This window comes from Papio anubis, chromosome 13, assembly GCF_008728515.1.
Source record: "Papio anubis isolate 15944 chromosome 13, Panubis1.0, whole genome shotgun sequence".
Taxonomy (NCBI): domain Eukaryota; kingdom Metazoa; phylum Chordata; class Mammalia; order Primates; family Cercopithecidae; genus Papio; species Papio anubis.
In genome coordinates, this window is record NC_044988.1 from 106828949 (window position 1) to 106849001 (window position 20053).

At 59.7% G+C, this 20053-nt stretch overlaps 1 protein-coding gene across 1 annotated transcript; it reads right to left on the reverse strand.

Moving 5' to 3' along the window:
• Positions 1-396: 396 nt before the first annotated feature.
• DIPK1B (divergent protein kinase domain 1B) lies at positions 397-11727 on the reverse strand. The gene is made up of 5 exons (XM_003911072.3): positions 11574-11727; positions 6519-6653; positions 2360-2467; positions 2087-2263; positions 397-1468 (listed from the first exon to the last, which is right to left on the reverse strand). Exons 1-5 carry the CDS (start codon positions 11634-11636, stop codon positions 656-658), a joined length of 1296 nt encoding a protein of 431 aa, XP_003911121.1. The 5' UTR covers positions 11637-11727; the 3' UTR covers positions 397-655.
• Positions 11728-20053: the final 8326 nt, after the last annotated feature.

Here is a 20053-nt window from a genome sequence, read left to right on the forward strand (position 1 = left end):
GGCTACTGGGGAGAGTGCACGGGGCTGGAGAAGAAGTTTCTAGGGAATGAGTTGTACATCTCATGGCTGGATTTTGTAAAATCAGTTTTTAAAATAACGCGTAAATCTGTTTTGTTACTAGAACACCTTTTTGTTCTGTTGTGTCACGGCCCAGGTTTAGGGGTACTGGTCATTGGCTGTTGCAGAAGCCGCTGTGTTTGGGGAACTGCCCTGGCGGCTTCAGAGGTGTGTGTGGGTTGAAGGGCAGGCAGGGGCTCTGGAACAGATCTCACCTTGTACTAACACCTGAGGGCTGCCTCCCCAGGATTCAGGGGCTCACCCCAGCCTGACGGCCTGGATCCACAGTGGGTGCAGGGTCCCGTGCGCAGCATCGATGGGGCTCAGGGTACTCAGCCCTGGGCATTACATAAAAGCTGTTTATTGACATCACATTCTTCAGAGTAACAAAACCCCTTGGAGGGCCCTCCTGCCAGGATGTCCACCTTTGCTCTGAGCTGGGATCTCCTGTCCGTGGTGTTGGAATCCAGAGCCCTAACCTTAGGGAAGTGATTTTGCAACAGTTGCATTTCATACCTTCTGACAGGACTTCTTGAGGGCGGGCTGGACCCTGGCGCCCGGCCAGCTCCAGGAAGGGTGGCCAGGCCCTCACTGCCCATCAGGAGTACTTGGTGTTGGAGATCTTCTTCCAGAGCAGAGTCTTGAGGTGGCTGAGCACCAGCGAGTGATGGGCCTCCACCTGGCTGGCCAGCCCGCTCAGCGTGGTGCAGGTGCGCAGCTGCGTGCCCAGCTCCTCGCGGAGGTCGGCGGGCGCGCCAGGCAGCAGGTAGCCCCGTAGCAGCGCACACACCTTGGCCAGGTTGGGCTGGATGAGGTCGCCCTTGCACTGCCGCATGAGCCTGTCACACGGGGCCCTGCAGTCGCGCCCGTAGGTGCAGTCAGTGCTGTGCTCACAGCGGCGGCCCTGCAGGAAGCGGCGCACGGTGGCCTCAGGTGCTACCTGCTGCAGGTCAGCCATCTTGAAGTCGTAGGTGGCTGTGTAGCCCACGTTGGCCAGTGTGGTCTCACACATGTAGAAAGTTCCATAGGAGCCGTGGAAGAGCTCCTCCACGAACTCCAGCAGACCGATGGCGATCTTGGCCCGCCAAGGCCACGCGGGCCCCAGCCACTGCTGGAGGGCACCCTGCAGGGCAGGCGGCAGCAGCGGGCGCAACAGGGGTGGCAGGGCGGCCGCGTGCCAGGCGCCATGGGGCACGCCCTCGGTGAGGTAGAGGTCCCCGCAGTAGCCCAGCAGTCTGGAGGCATGCTCCTTCTCCTGCAGGGACAGCAGCAGCAGGAACTCGTTACGCTGCAGCAGGGCCCACACGGATTTGGCTTCCGCCAGGGACACCCGGTTGTCCTTGTTGAAGTCGGCCATGAGCAGGACCTGGCCAACCAGCGCTGGCAGGGAAGGCAGGTCTCCCATGTTCGCCTGGCGTTTGGGACCAAGAGAGGAAAAACCAGTTGATTGGATGTCTGGGAGCACAACCTGGCTTTGACCTGGGTGGTCTGCCGACCAGACCAGCACACTGCCAGGTTAGGGGTCCCAGCCCCCAGCTACACGGGGGGAGGAGGCAGCCAGCAAGGTGCCCACTCACTCTCTTGGCCTATGTTGCTGCTGCCAGACAGACCTCCCATCTCCCAGCAGCTCTGGGTGCACCTGGGGAGCTCGGGGGTGGGCACCTGAGCAGAGAAGCCTCAAAGCTTCCCTGAGGATGAGAATGCCCTCTGCGCTGGCTGAAGCCCTAGGAAGCGGCCCCTCTCTGCAAGCCCTGGTCTCCACTTGGGGCACCTGCCGTGCTTGACCCATGGCCCTTGACTGCAGGAGCCTCCTCTCGACCTCAGCTGCCAGCCCACCGGTGCCCCCAGCCCTGGAGAGGCTCCTTCCCTGGCAGGGCTCCTGCCCAGGGGCTGGGGGATAGGAGGTCTGCCCAGGGTCCACTTGGGCCCATCTGTGCCTTTGTGCTGAGCATGTTGGTGCCAGGGCCGCCTGCTGGGCACATGACCGTGGTATGGACTCCTGCCCTGCCCCTCAGGAGAGCTATCTGACCTTGAGGAAGCTGAGGGTCATCTCCCGGAATTCCTTGATGGAGGTGCCCCGGGTGGGCTTGTCGAACAGCACCAGCTCCCGCCGGGGGGCCGCATCCGACCGGGCCTTCGAGTCGAGGGTCTCCTCGATGCCACACTTGATGGTTACATCCTTATCCCGCCAGAGCCCACTGTACACCTGGACAGGGCCATAGAGGTCCTTCGTGCAGACGTCCCCCTCCCACTGCACGGGCAGTATCAGCCCCAGGCCCACCCGCCCTGCCTATGGCCATACCTGTTGAGCCGGGGCTGCCGAGAGGCAGGTCCTCCACTCCACCATATGCAGCTCACACAGGTCCTGGCAGACGGAGCCCGAGATGATCCCCTTGCGGTACTGGTCACACTGAGGAGATAGGTGCAGGGCGTGCTGGGGTGGGGCAGCCACATCCCTGCCCCATTGAGCCCCTCCCCACAGGCCCAAGGCCCAGCTGCACCCGTTCCTCCAGGACCCCTGGGAGGGAGAGGTCACAGGTGGGGCCAGGTGGGCGGGAAGAGGGCACGGAGGGCCAAGCACCCATCACCGTGGTCACTCCGTCCCAGCACCCACTGGGCCCCTGTTCTTTGGCCATCTTTTCTCAGACCCCCAAACTGCCAGAGCTGGCGACGGCCACCTCCAGCCCACACCCGTCCCTGAGCCACACTGGGCCCAGCACCCGCCAGCTGGCAGGGGCCTCCACTTGCTGCAGTTGGAAAGCTGCCAGTCCCTCACAGGCAGTGCCAGGGCCCTGGGCCATGCCATTGCTGGCTGCAGGATGGGGCTGTTGGCTGCAGGGGCAGCCCTGCCAACCCTCTGGTCTGGTCCCGTCCCCACCACTTTGGCTCCTGTAACAGGACGGCTCAGCAAAGGCCACTGCCTGGACAGGAGACAAACACCACACCCAGTGTCAAGCCCAGGCCAGGGCCAGAGGCAGGAACCCGGAGGCAGCTCTCCCGTCCAGCTGACCCAGCTCTCTGGGCCATGCAGGTATTGGCTGGTGAACTAGAATTCACCCTAGTCCCTAATATCTACACCACCAGCTGCCACACGCCCTGTCTCTGCCTGACTCTTCATTCCTGCCTCGGGTGACGCCGGGAGGGAGGATGGCCCCCTGACTCATGGCGCCCTCCCTGCCCAGGTCAGTAAGTGAGACATCTCTGAACTTGTTTCCCATCGTGGTGCTGACTGGACGGCATCTTCAGTCTGAAGGGCCAGGAGCTGCCCCGCCCAGGCAGGGCTTTCCCCAGGACACCAGGAAGAACAGAAGGGTGGGCTGTTGGTGCCAGAGCGATGGTCAGGCTGGTAGAACCTGGACAGGAGTCAGGCACGAGCCACAGGGCGTCTGTCAGAGAAGCAGCCCCCTGGTCAGAGGTCAAACATCTGGGTGTCAACCCGTGAAGGGCGCCGCGCCCAGCCCCTCTGCTCCCCGTCGGGGCGGGCTGCCAGCCATTCTGCACTGGGCACTCATGGGCGCTCTCAGGACAGATCCTGGTGCCCAGAGCCACACCTGCATGGCGGCTTCCGGGTGGGTTTCCAACGTTCCCAGGTTTGGGGCTCCTGCTGTCCCAAGGACTTGGCCTCCATCTTCGGCCCCTCCCAACCTTCCCCAGGCTGAGGCAGGAGGAGGACAGGCCGCGGCCTCACTGTTTGCCCCACGTGCAGCCAGGACAGGGCTCACCGCCGGAGCTGACAGCCTCAAGGGTACCCCTGGTGGGCAACGGAGCCCCAGCCTTGACCTCTCCCAGCCCCTTGAGGCCAGTGCCCAGGCTCAAGCGCTCTGTTGTCAAGAGCTGTTTGTCAAGGCTTAGAAAACAGATCCCTGGGGCCTCACAATGACTCTGGGCCTGTCCTTCCCGGTCCCACAGGCCCCCTCCTTAGCCAGACCCCCAGGGAGACACTGTTAGCGGTAATTAAATCAGGCCCAGGGCTGGCTGCCGCCCCTCCTCAGCCCCCACCCCAGCTCCGGGAGCCTGGCAGCCCCTGAATCCCAGCGCCCCGCGGGAGGTGACAGAACGATGCAGCTGGCCCGCCCCTCTGGGGGTAGGGGAAGAATTCCTGGATGTACAGCCTCAGTTGCCATGGAGCCTGGCCAAGCAGGCTTGGAGGGAGCCAGGGAAGTGAGCTGCGGAGCACCCCGCCCTCCGGGGTGGGGGAGAGGGAGGGTCCCTGCCCCCCCTGCCCCACACACCAAGGGTGGGGACAGAAGTGAGATGGGCCAACCGGAGGCCGAGGACCCCGTCACATGAGGCATGAAGGCAGCCTCTGTCTCAGCAGCAAGAAAACACCGACTCTTCATCAAGAGAGAAAAGAAAAATGAAGGAAAATCGCACACTTGTCCAACCCTCCACCTTGCAGGCAGGCCCCTCGCTACTGGAGTCCACTCCAGTCCCCAGACCAGCCCCCTGCGCCCGGAGCCCCAGACCCCAGGAGGATGCCCTGCTCCTGGCACACAGTGGTGCTGGGGAAGGAGCCTGTGGGCCACACTGCCCTCTGCCAGGCTGGTGCCGGGGCTGGGGTCCCCCCGGGGTGGGAAGATGGAGCTGCCCCCATGGTCCTGGGTGCCTCCTGCACCTAGCAGGGTGGGGAGAGGCTTCCTCAGAGGCTGAGGCGGGTGTGTACTTGGCCTCCTCAGGGTCCCCACCCACCGCACATCGGTCCCCAGCCAGTCCCCTCACCGCCCAGCCTGTTACCGGTCTGCAGCAGAGCTCAGTGGGGACTCACAGTCCAGTTCTTGGCCTCTCGAGGGCCCTGGTGGAACCTGGGACTGGCCCTACACTGCTGCTGCCTCGCTGTGTGAGCTGGGCCAGCCTCTGCGGCTCTCTGAGGCGTCCAATGCCTCCACGAGGCGGGGCAGGGAGCCTCCTCTGGCAAGGAGGGGACGTCTCCATGGCCCTGGGATGGCCTCAGGAGAGCTGAGCTTGGCCTGACCTCTGGGAAGGCTCTGAGCAGCCAGGGAAACCCTCGCTGGGCGAAGGGCCAGGGCACCCTGGGAAACCGACACGCAGCTTCCTCTTGTTTGCGGGGGCACCTCCTCCTGCTCCTCAGCGGCCTCTGCGGTCTGGCACCCAGTAGGTGCTCAGAACCCGCCCGGCCATGTGAATCCTCTGCTCACTCCCCCCCACCTCCCCACAACACCCCGGCCTGGAGGTCCGGCCCCTCCACCTCCTCCGTCCTTCTAGGAGCTCCAGGGGTGCATCTGCTCGGGGCACAGCCCTCCCTACTCATGGCCCCAGGACGAGCCCAGTGTGCCACCCTCCGGCCCTGCTGAGCTCAGAGGCGCCCTGGACTTCAAGGGTGAGCAAGGCCTGGTGCCAGGAGCCGGGAGGCCTCCCCTGGGCTGGCATGGGTTCCAAACAAATCCTGGGCACAGAAGCTCTCCTCCTCTGGACCCCACATCCCATTCCTCCACTGCCACCTCTGGGCCTTTCCACATGTGGCCCCCGTCAGAAATGGCTCTGTGGGGCATGGGCCTGCCCATGCCCAGCTAGATAGCTTCACCACCCAGCTGCCAGGAGAGACGCCCTCCCCATCTGACGGAGGAGACACCGAACTTGGGGTCTCCCTGCACCCAATCCCCCTGTGACAACCCACAGTGACCGCTGCTACAGGCCAGATCCACCTGTGCCCTGGCCTGACCCCAAGTGGAGTGGAGGCATCGGAACCCTGGTCATCAGGCAGGCTGGGGTCAAAATTCGGTGGGGGACCTGCCCAGTTCTGGGCGAGTCTAGGGTTTGCCAGGAAGACACAGCTGGGATGACCTCCCCGCCTAGCTAGTCACAGGGTGTGCAGAGGAGCAGGGGGTCACCTTGGTGTGCACTCATGTGGACACGCTTGCTCCCAGACACACACATGCTCACATACGCCAGGGGACTTAGCCCTGTCTCCCTGAGGTGGAGGCTGTGGAGGACCCTGCCCGGCCGCCTGCCTCGGGGAACCCCTGGTCCCAGGGGAGCTAGCAAGGCCACTAAGGCCAGGGAGTCTCCATCCTGGGCCACTGAGGATATCCCGTGGGGGGCTCCATCCCGGCCAATGAGGACACCACACAGGGGTCTCTATCCCGGCCAGTGAGGCCAACACATGGGGGCCTCCATCCCAGGCCAGTGAGGCCAGCTGCCCACCCCAGCCTTCCTGCTAAACATCCTCCCTCCCAAACATTTCTGGAGTCTGCCCTGCCCCCAGCCCCCAGCCTCTCTCTCTCTCCTGAGCCCCTGCAGCCACCCCCACGTCTCCCCTGTCCTCCCCTGGACCCCCATCCTCCACACCCAGTCTGAGGCAGCTTTGCAGATCCCACCTAGAAACCCACATGCCTTGTGGGCCCTGGATCTGGGGAGGAAGGTGTCTCCGGGGCCTGGTGCCTCAGCGTCTAGGGCAGCAAGGGGGCACAGCCCAGTCCCCAGCCCACACACGCAACACTTACAATGACCACCTGGCAGACGTGGCCACGACAGCGCTCCGAGTAGGACGAGTAGTGCACGTATACCAGCCAGCTGCCCGCAAAGATGCCCAGCCATGCCAGGAAGATGCACCGGACCCTGAGGCCTGGGAGTCGACCCTGTAGGGGAAAGGGCTACGTGAGGAGGTGCCCTCGGGGCACCCACACTCGGGGTGCTCTCAACCCCACTTCCCACGGGAAGGGCCTCTGGATCCACCCCAGCCTTCCCCTGCCATCCCCTTGGCCCACTGGTGCCCCCATCTTCTAGAATCACCCCCAGCTCAGCGACACCCGCTCCTGGCTCTGCCTCTCCTGGGTCACATAACGGGCTGCCGGGGCCGGAGGTGGGAGCAGGCGCGGCCCAGACTTTCAGTGTTACGGGCAGGTACAAATAAATGTCAAAACCAGGGGACTACATGGTGGCCAATTCTTTTCTCTGCTGAATGAAGATTTTTTTTTTCTGAGAGGGAGTCTGACTCTGTACCCCATGCTGGAGTGTAGTGGCGCGATCTTGGCTCACTGCAACCTCTGCCTCCCGGGTTCAAGTGATTCTCCTGCCTCAGCCTCCTGAGTAGCTGGGACTATAGGCACGCACCACCACACCACCTGGCTAATTTTTTTATTTTCAGTAGAGACGGGGTTTCACCATGTTGGCCAGGCTGGTCTTGAACTCCTGACTTCAGGTGATCCACCTGCCTCGGCCTCCCAAAGTGCTGGGATTAAAGGTGTGAGCCACCGCGACTGGCCGAATAAAGATATTTTTTACAAAGCGTTCCTATCCTGACCTCATTTCATAACATCATCACCCCTGCACAAGGTGAGCGCGCCCACGACGAGTGACACTGCCCCTGTTTTTCCCGCTGTAATGGAGATTGGTGGGAAGTTCCGGCCGGACCAGGCCGCAGAGAGAACCAGGTTTGGAGAACGGGGCCCCAGGAGCCCAATGCAGCCACATCGTGGAAGCATTTAAGAGACGCAGGCAGGCCAGGCGCGGTGGCTCACCCTGTAAACCCAGCACTCTGGGAGGCTGAGGCGGGCGGATTGCTTGAGCCCAGGAGTTTGAGACCATTCTGGGCAACATAGTGAAACCCTGCCTCTACAAAAATACAAAAATTAGCTAGGTGCGGCGGCTTATCCTGTAATCCCAGCTCTTTGGGAGACTGAGGTGGGTGGCTTGCTTGAGCTCAGGAGTTCGAGACCAGCCTGGGCAACATGGCGAAACCCCATCTCTACTAAAAATACAAAAATTAGCTGGGCCTGGTGACTCACACCTGTAGTCCCAGCTACTTGGGAGGCTGAGGCTGGAGGATTGACTGAACCCGGGAGGTTGAAGCTGCAGTGAGCTGTGACCGCACACTACACTCCACCTGGGTGACAAAGCGAGACCCTGTCCCCCCCCCCCAAAAAAAAGACGCAGACTCAGACACCGATGTTCACAACAGCCCAGCGATGGGCAGTCCTTGAGTTCACAGCCAGGGGATGGAAGAGCAGCTGCGTCGGTCCTATCCACACTGCGGAGTGACTGCGCTCTGAGAAGGAAGGAGATCCTGACGTTCACCCAGCAGGGAGGAATGCCAGGACAAGAGGCTCAGTGAAACGAGCCCGTCACCAAAGCACGAATCCTGCAGGACCCACTTACACGAGGTCCCCAGAGTTGCCAAAACCATAGAGACAGGAAGAAGAATGGAGGGAGCTGGGGGCTGGGAAGTGACTGGGAGTGTGCGTTTGATGCGGACAGAGCTTCAGTTTGGGAAATTGGAGAGCTCTGTGGACGGAGAGAGGTAACGGCTGCATAACGAGAATCCTTTATTTAGTGCCATTAAACTGTGCACTTAAACAGGGTTAAGATGATACATTTTATGCTATATGTATTTTACCACAGTTAAAAATTAAGGCCAGGCATGGTGGCTCACACCTGTAATCCCAGCACTTTGGGAGGCCGAGGCGAGCAGATCACCTGAGGTCAGGAGTTCGAGACCAGCCTGACCAACATGGAGACAAGCCATCTCTACTAAAAATACAAAATTAGCTAGGCGTGGTGGCGCATGCCTGTAATCCCAGCTACTTGGGAGGCTGAGGCAGGAGAATCGCTTGAACCCAGGAGGTGGAGCTTGCAGTGAGCAGAGATCCCGTCACTGCACTCCAGCCTGGGTGACAGAACGAGATTCCATCTCAAAAAAAAAAAAAAAAAAGGAATCATGCAGCCCCTGGCCCCTTCCTAAAACTCTGACCCAGATGTCTGGGAACCAGCTTTTTGGGAGGGCTCCAGGTCACTCTGCCATCCTCAGCCCCTCTGCCTTGGTTTCCCTGCTGGCACAAGGAGGCTTAGGCACAGGCTCTAGAGCGCAGGCTCAGGCTGCTGGGCGATCCATCCCCATCCAGGCCTCCAAGCTGGGCTTCCAAGGGTGACAGCCAGGGACAGCTGTGTGCCGCCTTCCCTCTCCCCAGCCCCCTAGCAAATTTCAGGCCTCTCAGGCACTGTCCAGGAGTGGCCAGCAGAGGGGACTTGCCCTATGCAGGGGGTCAGACATCCTGACCTGCAGCTGAAGGGTGAAGGGCCCAGGCTTGGCGGCCAGCTTCCCCTCAGAGAGGCCCCACCGCTGGCTCCAAGCACTCCCTGTGGCCTCCTGTCCACCTGCGGCCAGGGAGAGGCCACCCACTGGTCACATCCTCCTCCTGGCAGCGCCTGGCCACACCCCCACCTGCCCAAGTCAGAGCCCCCGTCAGAGGTCGTGGGCTGCAGCCCTGCTCAGGCCGTGAGCAGGGGACTCCTCCCTGAAATGGGGACACCAGCTTCTCAACGAGGACAAGGCACAGTCCAGGCAGCTGAGGTCATTTTTCTGGTTCTTTCAGGAGGGGTGGGCCCTGGCCTCCTGCTTCCCTGGCATCCACTCACTGATGGCTGTCCCAGGCAGGGCTACAGAGGGAGGACCCCCAGCAGCTGGGGAAGGGCCCAGAGCTCCAGTAGCAGTGGGGTCCTGGGGGGCCTGGAGCAGAGGGCATGGCTCCGGTGGGGGGAGCCCTCCAGGCCCAGGTTGGTCTCGCCCCCTCAGACCACTTGTCCTGGGCACTGGATCTGTTTCCGGCAGACTTGCTCAAGATGAAAAACAGGAAAGCAGAGAAACAATGGGGGGTGGGTGGTGTTCTGGCAGGATAAGGTCCGACAGCTCCGTCTGGGGTGAACGTGCCCGAGGCAGGGCCAGGCAGGGAGGCCCAGCATGGGCGGAGCCTCGGAGGACAGCCAGGAGGGAGGCTGCAGCTGGTGCTGGGCCCAGGGCTGACCCCAGCTGGGGACAGTGACACCGAGCTAGGGACTTACCCAGTTCTGCTCCCCAGAGCCCTGCCTGGGCTTGGGCCAGGGCCTGTTTCCGCCTGGCCAGCTCTGGTTCATCCCCCAGGTCTTTTGTTGTTGTTGTTCTCTTGAGACAAGGTCTTGCTGTGTTGCCCAGGCTGGAGTGCAGTGGTCCAGTCACAGCTCACTGCAGCCTCGAACTCCCAGCTTCAAGTGACCCTCCCACCAAGCCGCCCAAGTTCTTGGCATTACAGGCATAAGCCACCTTGCCCAGCTCTCCCCCAGGTCTTGATCTTCCCCAGCTGCCATCCCTGGCCCTGCTGTGGGTCCTGGGATCCCAAGCAGCTGCTCTGCAAGGCCCCCATAGTGCTCCCTGGCCCACCCTGGCTCCTGGGCCTGGCACAGATGGATGGGCAAAGCTTGAGTGTGGAGGTGGCCCCACCATCCAGGACCTGGGCTGGGGCTTTGCAGGGGCAGGTGGGGACCAGCTGCCAGTGTAGCCACTTGGAGGGTGGGGAGGGTCACCCAGGGGACGGGAACAGCACTGTGGTCCTCAGCCCAGCAGGCTCAGACCGTGGGCCGGGAGCCCCACAGCACTGACCCAGAAAGGCAGTTCACAAGGCCAGGAAACTGAGGCCACTAGAGGGGCAGGCTGGATTCCGACCAGGGCTCTGGCCCCGAGCCAGCCACCCTGGGAACAGCCAGCACCCCTCTCCTGCCATTCCTGGGCGGACCTCCAAGCATCAGCATCTCTTCTGCAGCCGCTGGCTGAGGCCCTTCCTCCGGGGAGGGCACCACTGTGCACCCCACCTCCCAGCGACTGGGGTGGTCCTCAGCTAAGGGTGGTCCCCTTAGCTCTCACCCTGCCCCAAGGCTGAGCCGGGACCACCACACCCTGAAGCCCCAGGTGGGCACAGAGGGTCTCGCTGCAATCTGGGAGTTGCTGGGTTCCATACACTCTCCCCAGAAGGGGAGCTGAGGCCAACCAGGCCCTGAGCTCAGGCAGGACCCTGGCAGGGTTCCTCCTGCTGACCCGGGACCACCCTGCGGGGACCAGGGAGGTACTGGCAGATCTGACCAGGACTGGCTCCTCTGGCAGATGCCTGGGGTCCTGGAGGGTCAGGGAAGGCATCCCGTCAAGAGGCTGGGCCCTGCATGATTGCAGCCTGATGGGCCTGGCCTGCATCTCCCCAAAGCAGAAGGTGAAAGGGCGCCTGGCAGCCGGAACCCAAGGCAACCCGGGTCTCCCATGCGGACCCGGCAACGCCCCTGGAGGGGACGGTGACTTGTTCAAGGTCATCCCGGGGTCAGGGCAGGGTCCCTGCGCTATGGCTGGCTGATGGGATGAAGGGGCGGGGGACAGGGAGGTCATGTCCTTGCCAGGGCGTTTCTGTGTCCCCCAAGTTTTCTACCGCAGAATAACACACCTTATTTTTTAATGGAAGAAAAGAGGAAAGGACTTTTGTGTGGTTTCTGGGCCTGGGGGGCAGGGACCGCCTGCAGGGCGGGGCGGGGGGGCCTCTAGGCCGCAGCATCCCCCGCCCGGACTCTCCTGTCGCCGCCACCGCCCCTTGCCCAGCGTCCCGTCCTTCCCGAGCCACTCGCCCCCTCCCCCCTGCCCAGCCCGGGCTCATGAACCCCTCGTGTCTGAACCCGGGGCCCCGCTCCGCGTTCGGCCCACTCCGGGGCTGGAGCTTGGCCTCCCCGAGCAGAGGCGGCCGGGGGCGGCGGGCGCGCACCGCGCTTACCTGCAGGCCCTTGGAGAAGGGGCAGAAGAGCACCAGGTGCGCCAGGCGCCGCAGCCGCCGCATGGTGGGCGCCGGCCGGGGCTGCGCGGGCCCCGCGGCTCGCTCGGCCTCAGCCCCGGCCCGGCCCGGCCCGCAGCGGCCGCCGCTCCTTCGCCATGCGGGCCGCGCGCCCCCGGGCCCGCGTTAAAGGCGAAGGCGCGCGCAGCCGACCCCGGCGCTGGGCTGAGGAGGGGCGGGCACAAGGCCACGCCACCCGGGGCCGCCCCTCCTGCAGAGGGCGGGGGCGCGGGAGGGAGCCCAGGGCGCGCAGGAGGGCAGACCGGGGCCAGGACGGGGGCAGCCTTGGCGTCTCGCGGGCGCTTCCCACGCAGGAGGCGTGCGCTGCATATGGCCTGCAGGGGTTCAGGAGCTCCGCGGTTCAGAGAGCCCCGCCAGGGGCCGGAGTCCTCCCTGGGTCCTCAGGATGGGGTCAGACGCGCGGAGCCCTGGGCTGGCCGATCCTGCAGCCCGCCCGGGGGTCCGACCCTTCCCTGCGGCCTGAGACCCCGCGCCTTGGCCCCTCGCCGCGAGGACACTCCCGTCGCCTCTGCGTGGGGTGCTCAGGGATGAGCCGCTGCCGCCTCCACAGACAGGTTCCGTGTGAACAGAAGTTTTCATTGCACTTGGGTAAACACCTGGGAGGGCTGAGTTGGACGGTGAGGGATGTGGGGCGCCGCCAGCAGCTGCCAAGACGCGCTCCCTCCGCGTGCCAGCCAGCTGCTCCGCATCCCGGGCGGCTCTCGCCATCGGCAGGTTTTTAAATTTTCGCCATTTCCCTAGTGGTGGCGTTTCCCGAGTGAGGAATGAGGTTAAACACTTTTTTTGAGGCCAGGTCTCATCTGTCGCCAGGCTGGAGTGCGGGATCCTCAGCTCACTGCAAGCTCCATACCTCCCGGGTTACCGCCATTCTCCTGCCTCAATACTCCGTTATGGGACTACAGAGCCGCCACCACGCCGACTGGGGCGTATTTTTTTTACTGAGACGAAATTTCACCGTGTTGGCGGAATGAACCACCGATCTCCTGACCTCGTGATCCGCCCGTCTCGGCCTCCCAAAGTGCTGGGATTACAGGCTTGAGCTACTGCGCCCGGCCGAGGTTAAACACTTTTTGCGTGATCATTTACCACCTGTGTATCTTCTCCAGAGTCTATTCCAGTTTTTGACCATTAATAAAAATCATGTTCTTTCCTTTTTATTAAGTTTTGAGGCTTCTTTACATTTTGGTTTTAATTTTTAATATATAGAATGAGACTGGGTCTCGCTATTTTGCCCAGGCTGGTCTCGAACTCCTGGGCTCAAGGGATCATCCCGCCTTGGGCTCCCAAGGTGCTGGGATTACAGGCATGAGCCACCTGATGTCCAGCCGATAATTTTTTTTTTTTTTTTTTTTGAGACAGAGTCTTGCTATGTTGCCCAGGCGGGAGTTGTCTCAAACTCCTGGCCTCAAGTGATCCACCTGCCTCAGCCTCCTAAAATGCTGGGATTACAGGCATGAGCCACCATGCCTGGCCCAAGACTTCTTTATATCTTCTGGATATCTGTCCATTATTACACATGTAATTTGCAAAGATTTTTCTCCCAGTCTGTGGCTTTCTTTCCATTCTCTTAACATTTTATTTCTTTTCTTTCCTTTTTTTTTTTTTTTTTTGACGGAGTTTCACTCTTGTAGCCCAGGCTGGAGTTCAGTGGCGCAATCTCAGCTCACTGCAACCTCCACCACCCAGGTTCAAGTGATTCTCCTGCCTCAGCCTCCCAAGTAGCTGGAACTACAAGTGCAAGCCACCATGCCTGGCTAATTTTTGTATTTTTAGTAGAGACGGGGTTTCGTAATGTTGGCAAGGCTTGTCTCGAACCCCTAACCTCAGGTGATCCGCCTGCCTTGGCCTCCCAAAGTACTGGGATTACAGGTGTGAACCACCGCACCCGGCCAACAGTATCTTTCAAGGAGCAGAAGTTCTTGATTTTGATAAGGGCCAATTTAACTATTTTTTTTTATTTTATAGATTGTGCTTTTGCTTATTTATTTTGAGACGGGTTCTCACTCTATCACCCAGGTGGGAGTCCAGTGGCCCAATCATGGCTCACTGCGGCTTCCAGCTCCTGGGTCAAGTGATCCTCCTGCCTCAGCCTCCTGAGTAGCTGGGACTACAGGTGTGTGCCACCACACCAAGCTAATTTTTTTTTTTTTTTTTTAGACAGTCTTGCTCTGTCACCTGGCTGGAGTGCTGTGGTGCGATCTTGGCTCATTGCAACCTGTGACTCCCTGGTTCAAGCAATTCTCCTGCCTCAGCCTCCCAAGTAGCTGGGATTACAGGCACGTGCCACCACGCCCAGATAATTTTTGTATTTTTAGTAGAGATGGGGTTTCACTATGTTGGCCAGGATGGTCTCAAACTCTTGACCTCATGATCCGCCTGGCTTGGCCTCCCAAAGTGCTGGGATTACAGGCATGAGCCACTGCGCTTGGCCGCACCAAGCTAATTTTTTGATGTTTTGTAGAGATGGGGTTTTGCCATGTTGCCCAGGCTTGTCTTGAACTTCTGGGCTCAAGCGATCCTCCCACCTTGGCTTCCCACAGCGCTGGGATTCCGGGCGTGAGTGAGCCACTGCAGCCAGCCCGGATCATGCTCTGAGTGTGTCATGTCTAAGAAAGTTTTGCCTAACCGAAGGTCACAAAGGTTTTCTTTGCTTTCTTCTAGAAGTTGTAGAGTATTCAGCTTCGTATTTAAGTCAGCGACCCAGTTCGAGGTAACTTTTGTGTATTGTGCAGGGTGTGGATCGGAGCATTTTCAGTTTGGGGTTTGGGGGTTTTGTGAGCATTTTTTTTTTTTTTTTTTTTTTTGAGACGGAGTCTCGCGCTGTGGCCCAGGCTGGAGTGCAGTGGCACGATCTCGGCTCACTGCAAGCTCCGCCTCCCGGGTTCACGCCATTCTCCTGCCTCAGCCTCCTGAGTAGCTGGGACTACAGGCGCCCACCACCGCGCCCGGCTAATTTTTTGTATTTTTAGTAGAGACGGGGTTTCACTGTGGTCTCGATCTCCTGACCTTGTGATCCGCCCGCCTCGGCCTCCCAAAGTGCTGGGATTACAGGCGTGAGCCACCGCGCCCGGCCTTGTGAGCATTTTTTGCACATGGACATCCAATCCTTCTGGCAGCATCCGTTGAAAAGATGAGTCCCTCCCAACAGAATTGCATGGCAGGGAGTTCAACCAAGAGGGATGAGGCCAGGAGGCAACGGGGTCAGCGTTCTATGCCAGGTATAGAAAGGAGGGGTGGGCCCGGGGGTGTGGCAGTGGCCTAGGCCAGAGACCTGGATGGACAGGGCTGGAGGCAACGTGAGGAAGGGGAGAGGGGCCAGTGGGAGAAAGTGGCAGGTAGACCCTCCCAGTCTCAGTGACCCCCAAGGTAGCTGCAGCGCCCAGGCTGGGAAGAGGGACTGCCATGTCCCCGAGTGACCTTTCCTCTCTCCCTCAATCCAAGCACCCTCCCAGTGAGGGTCCCGGAGCTCCAAGAAAGGGAAGAGCAGTACGAGAGGGTGGGACACAGAGCACAAGCACCCAGAGGCCAACACGCGGGCGTCTCCTGGCCTGGAGGGAGGCCTTGCCATGTCTGCAGCTGGGAGAGCATGTGCTTCCCTGAGTGGCCTGTCCTCCTCCTGCAGGAGGGCTGTCCCAGGGCCAGGGGGAGTGGGTGCAGGGCAGTGGTGGTCGGCCCGGCCTGCAGGGAGCTCAGCCAGAGGGTGCAGGAGCGCACGCCTTCTGTCAATGTGAGCCAGGCCAAGACTGCGGCCAACAAGGTTCTGGAGGGTCTCCCGGGGAGGGCTTCCTGGGGGAGGGGCACAGCAGAGTGTGGTCCATGGGTCAGGATCTGGGGAAGGTGTGGGCCACGAGAAGGATGAGCGCAGCCTCAGTGCCACCCCCAGGCTGCTAGGAGGGAGATGGCCCACCGTGGGAGGAGTGCCTGGTGAACACATAGCTGGCCCTGGGTGACCCTGTCCCCGAGATCTTCCAAAAAGGCATTTCCCAGCAGGGCCCGCGGGATGGGGTGCTCCCTCCAGGCAGGGACCAGTGACCACGTTCTCCTGTGCACCTGCGGCGCCCGGCCCAGAACCTGCACACTGTCCGTGGATACTAGCCCATCAAGTGTTCCTGGAATGGGCACTGGCCGGGTTCCAGTTCAGTTTGAGTGGGTCTAGTTCTCGTTTTAGGGCCCTTGTTTCTGCACCACCGGTGGGTGGTATCCACCTGCCTGAAACATGAATGGGGCAGAGGACCCAGGAGGTGCTGACTGGTATCTCAGGTGTGAGAGGCAGGAACTGGGCTGTGCCTTGCTGTTTTCAGTGCCGTTTGTGGCCTGAGACCCTGAGCTCGAACCCTGGCCAGTGCAAACGGCAGGTAAACGAAAGGCCCGCTGCAGAGACACAGGCTCACACACACCTTCGGGGGAAGGCTCCGGGGGCCATTCTGAAAGCTGAGGGTCTTTCTGCCCTCTCTTTCCTTCCCATTCGTCCTGAGGCCTGGGAGTTTCCTCCCCAGGCAGGGGGCCCATTGCTCTCCCTGCCCTGCTGCAAAACTGGCATGTCCCATTCCAACTGCTATAACTGAGTCTCTTCCCCAGTCATCCCCTACTCACACCCAGAACTTTTATCTGGAAGGGTCATTGCCAGTTATCAGTTTAATCCCTCGCAGCTCCAAATTCATCCTACGTTGCCTGCCTGATGAAAATTAAGCTGGACCCTTGAAATGCGTTTCCTTTGCCAGCGGGCATGATGCGGAGTGTTGGCCATAGAGGGTGCTGGAGAGCATGCCGGGAGGGGGCTTTGCCTTCCTGGTTTGGAAGTGTTTGCACAGCCAGCCCCTGTAGCAGGCATGCTTCTCTCACAGCTGGTGTCCGCCACATCTGACTCCTGCCCAGTGGCCCGTAGCTCCCGTGACACCCCCTCAGGCAGTTTGGTAGTGACTGCCTTCCGTGAGACGCCTTCCTGTGAGCGGCTTGCCGCAGCACCCAGCAACCTGGTTTTCCAGCAAGTTCCAGAGGGCAGATTTCTAGAAAGTTCTGGCATGGCATCACAGTGGGTCATAGCTGTGCCTGCCCTACAGGGTCTGGATCTCAGCCTAGGGGCAGGGGCTGTAGCTCAGCCCTGGGGGGGTCCTCGTGTCCGTCAGTCACGCCTCCATTGTAGTGAATAATTCTTGGTGGTAAATTCTCCCTGTTGAGATCACCGTGTTGCTTCTGTCTCCTGAGAAGACTGGCTGGCGGATCAGGTACACAGGAACACGGGCATTTTTATGAGACGTACTGAGGCCGGGCGCAGTGGCTCACGCCTGTAATCCCAGCACTTTGGGAGGCCAAGGTGGGCAGATCACGAGGTCAGGAGATTGAGACCATCCTGGCTAACATGGTGAAACCTCGTCTCTGTTAGGAATAGGCCCCCAAAATCTGGCCATAAACTGGCTCCAAAACTGGCCATAAACAAAATCTCTGCGGCACTGTGACGTGTTCATAATGACCCTAACGCCCAAGCTGGAAGGTTGTGGGTTTACCGGAATGAGGGCAAGGAACACCTGATCCGCCCAGGGCAGAAAACCGCTTAAAGGCATTCTTAAGCCACAAACAATAGTATGAGCGATCTGTGCCTTAAGGACATGCTCCTGCTGCAGATAACTAGCCAACGCCCATCCCTTTATTTCGGCCCATCCCTTTGTTTGCCGTAAGAAATACTTTTAGTTAATCTACGATCTATAGAAACAATGCTATCAGTGGCTTGCTGTCAACAAATACGCGGGTAAATCTCTGTTCGAGGCTCTCAGCTCTGAAGGCCGTGAGACTCCTGGTTTCCCACTCCACACCTCTGTATTTCTGGGTGTGTTTTTAATTCCTCTGGCGCCGCTGGGTTAGGGTCTCCCCGACTGAGCTGGTCTTGGCATGTCTCTACTAAAAATAAAAAATAAAAAAAAATTAGCCGGGCGTGGTGGCGGGCGCCTGTAGTCCCAGCTAGTCGGGAGGCTGAGGCAGGAGAATAGCATGAACCTGGGAGGCAGAGCTTGCAGTGAGCAGAAATCACGCCCCTGCACTCCAGCCTGGGCGACAGAGTGAGACTCCATCTCAAAAAAGGAAAAAACAAAAAAAACTTACTGAGACTGTGGCTGGGCGCGGTGGCTCACGCCTATAATCCCAGGACTTTGAGAGGCCTAGGTGGGCAGATCACCTGAGGTCAGGAGTTCGAGACCAGGCGGGCCAAAATAGTGAAACCCTATCTCTACTAAAAATACAAAAATTAGCCAGGCATGGTGGCGAGTGCCTGTAATCCCAGCTACTCGGGAGGCTGAGGCAGGAGAATTGCTTGAACCTGGGAGGCAGAGGTTGCAGTGAGCCAAGACCGCACCATTACACTCCAGCCTGGGTGACAGAGCGAGACTCCGTCTCAAAAAAAAAAAAAAAAAAAAAAAAAAAAAAAAAAAAAAAAAAAAAAGAAGTCTTCTCAGGTGAATTTTGGAGAGGGTTATTCCAGTTTAGCAGCACCACACACCTGTGGGCAGCAGCAGGCATGGGAGAGCCTTTGTGTATCCTGGCCATCAGCCCACGATTGGCAGCTTTTGCAATGAAGGAAGCACTGCTGTCAGACTGGGAAGGAAGCTGAGGACATACTGATGAGCTTCAGCGGCCACCAGGGCGTGGCCTGGTCAACTGACTGGCTGGAGACACAGCACCGACCTGGGGAAGTGTCAAGGGTGGGGAGTCCGTGAGGCACCAGCCATCACCCTGAGCAGGGATTGGAGGTCTGATGGAATCAGTTTCCCAGGAGCTGGGGTGGGGGAATGAAACCGCCTTTGCAAAATGGTGACTGAGACAGTGAAAGAGATCTAACTTAACCAACTCCTTCTAACCTCCAAGCTGTCCTTGTTCATTCATGGGCGTAGGCTGAACTAACTTTGGGAACAACTTAGTTTATAGGTTATAGTTTCAAACAAAGACGACACAGCCCTTTCCCAAAAACAAACCTCCTTCTTGCCTGGGGACTAGACTACTGACATCAGCCACAAGATGAGAAATTATGGTCTAGGAGTCACGCGGCTGGAGGCTACAAGAGTCTGACCCTCCTTCAAACGGCTCCTAAGATCACTGCTCGAGATGTTTTACAGACACTGCTTTTGAGGATCAGCTGGCACCACCCAGATGGATAAAGTGGCTCATCTGATCTTGTGGCCCCACCCAGGATCTGACTCAGTTTAAGGAGACAGTGACACCTTATAATTTCATCTCCACCTCAATCGATCGGCACTCCGGGCTCACCGCGCCTCCCCACCCACCAAACTGTCTTTAGAAACTTTGATCTAGGCGGTGGCTCACGCCTGTAATCCCAGCACTTTGGGAGGCCGAGACGGGCGGTTCACGAGGTCAGGAGATCGAGACCATCCTGGCTAACACGGTGAAACCCCATCTCTACTAAAAATACAAATAACTAGCCAGGCGAGGTGGCGGGTGCCTGTAGTCCCAGCTACTCGGGAGGCTGAGGCAGGAGAATGGCGTGAACCCGGGAGGCGGAGCTTGCAGTGAGCTGAGATCCGGCCACTGCACTCCAGCCTGGGCGACAGAGCGAGACTCCACCTCAAAAAAAAAAAAAAAAAAAAAGAAACTGATCCATGCGGGAGGCAGATGCTGCTCCTCCACCGCAGAGCCAGGTCCCGGCAGAGACGCAGCATCTGCGGCCAGGAGGCCAGGAATGCGGCCGCTCATAGGCACCCTGTGTGCCTTTCCCCACCCCCTTGGAGGGGGAAATCGCCCATGGGTGGTCCCTGGCTCCGGATGCCGAGCCTCACCAAAGGGTGGTTGGGAAGGATCTCCCAGTGAGTGGCAGGATCCTGGCTGTCCCCGGGATAGCTGAAGACTGTCACCTGCTCCGGAATTCGGTCATCAACTTTCTCGACCAGCTTTCCCTGGTGGTGCGGACCGTTTGGAGCTTTGGGCGCCCCCCCGTTTCCCACTAAGCCTGGCCTGGGAAAATGGGGTGAGGTCTAAGCTTGCCTCTCTTCCTGGGCAGTATGTCCATCCCTCCCTAGGACAGGAATTCCCACAGTTGCTGCTTTCCTGTGAGGGCCTCATGGTCAGCCTGAGACCTTTGGGTGCTCAGGCGCCCTTCGTTTTTTGGGTTTTTTTTTCTCTTTTGAGTTGGGGTCTCCCTCCCGCTGCACAGGCTGGAGTGCAGTGGTGCGATCTTGGCTCATCGCAACCTCCACCTCCCAGCTTCAAACAATTCTCCTTCCTCAGCCTCCCAAGTAGCTGGGATTACAGGCATGGGCCACCACTAATTTTTGTATTTTTAGTAGAGACGGGGTTTTGCCATATTGGCCAGGCTGGTCTCGAACTCCTGACCTCAGGTGACCTACCTGTCTCGGCCTCCCAAAGTGTTAGGATTACAGGTGTGAGCCACCGCGCCTGGC

What these genes read in the sequence shown, in the direction of transcription:
- DIPK1B (XM_003911072.3), bottom strand. Translation starts at nt 11,636, where the DNA reads ATGCGGCGGCTGCGGCGCCTGGCGCACCTGGTGCTCTTCTGCCCCTTC. An exon ending in ACGTCTGCCAGGTGGTCATT is followed by an intron (nt 2,468 to 6,518) that starts GTAAGTGTTGCG and finishes CTATCTCCTCAG; the next exon opens with TGTGACCAGTACCGCAAGGG. An exon ending in CGGCAGCCCCGGCTCAACAG is followed by an intron (nt 2,264 to 2,359) that starts GTATGGCCATAG and finishes GGCCCTGTCCAG; the next exon opens with GTGTACAGTGGGCTCTGGCG.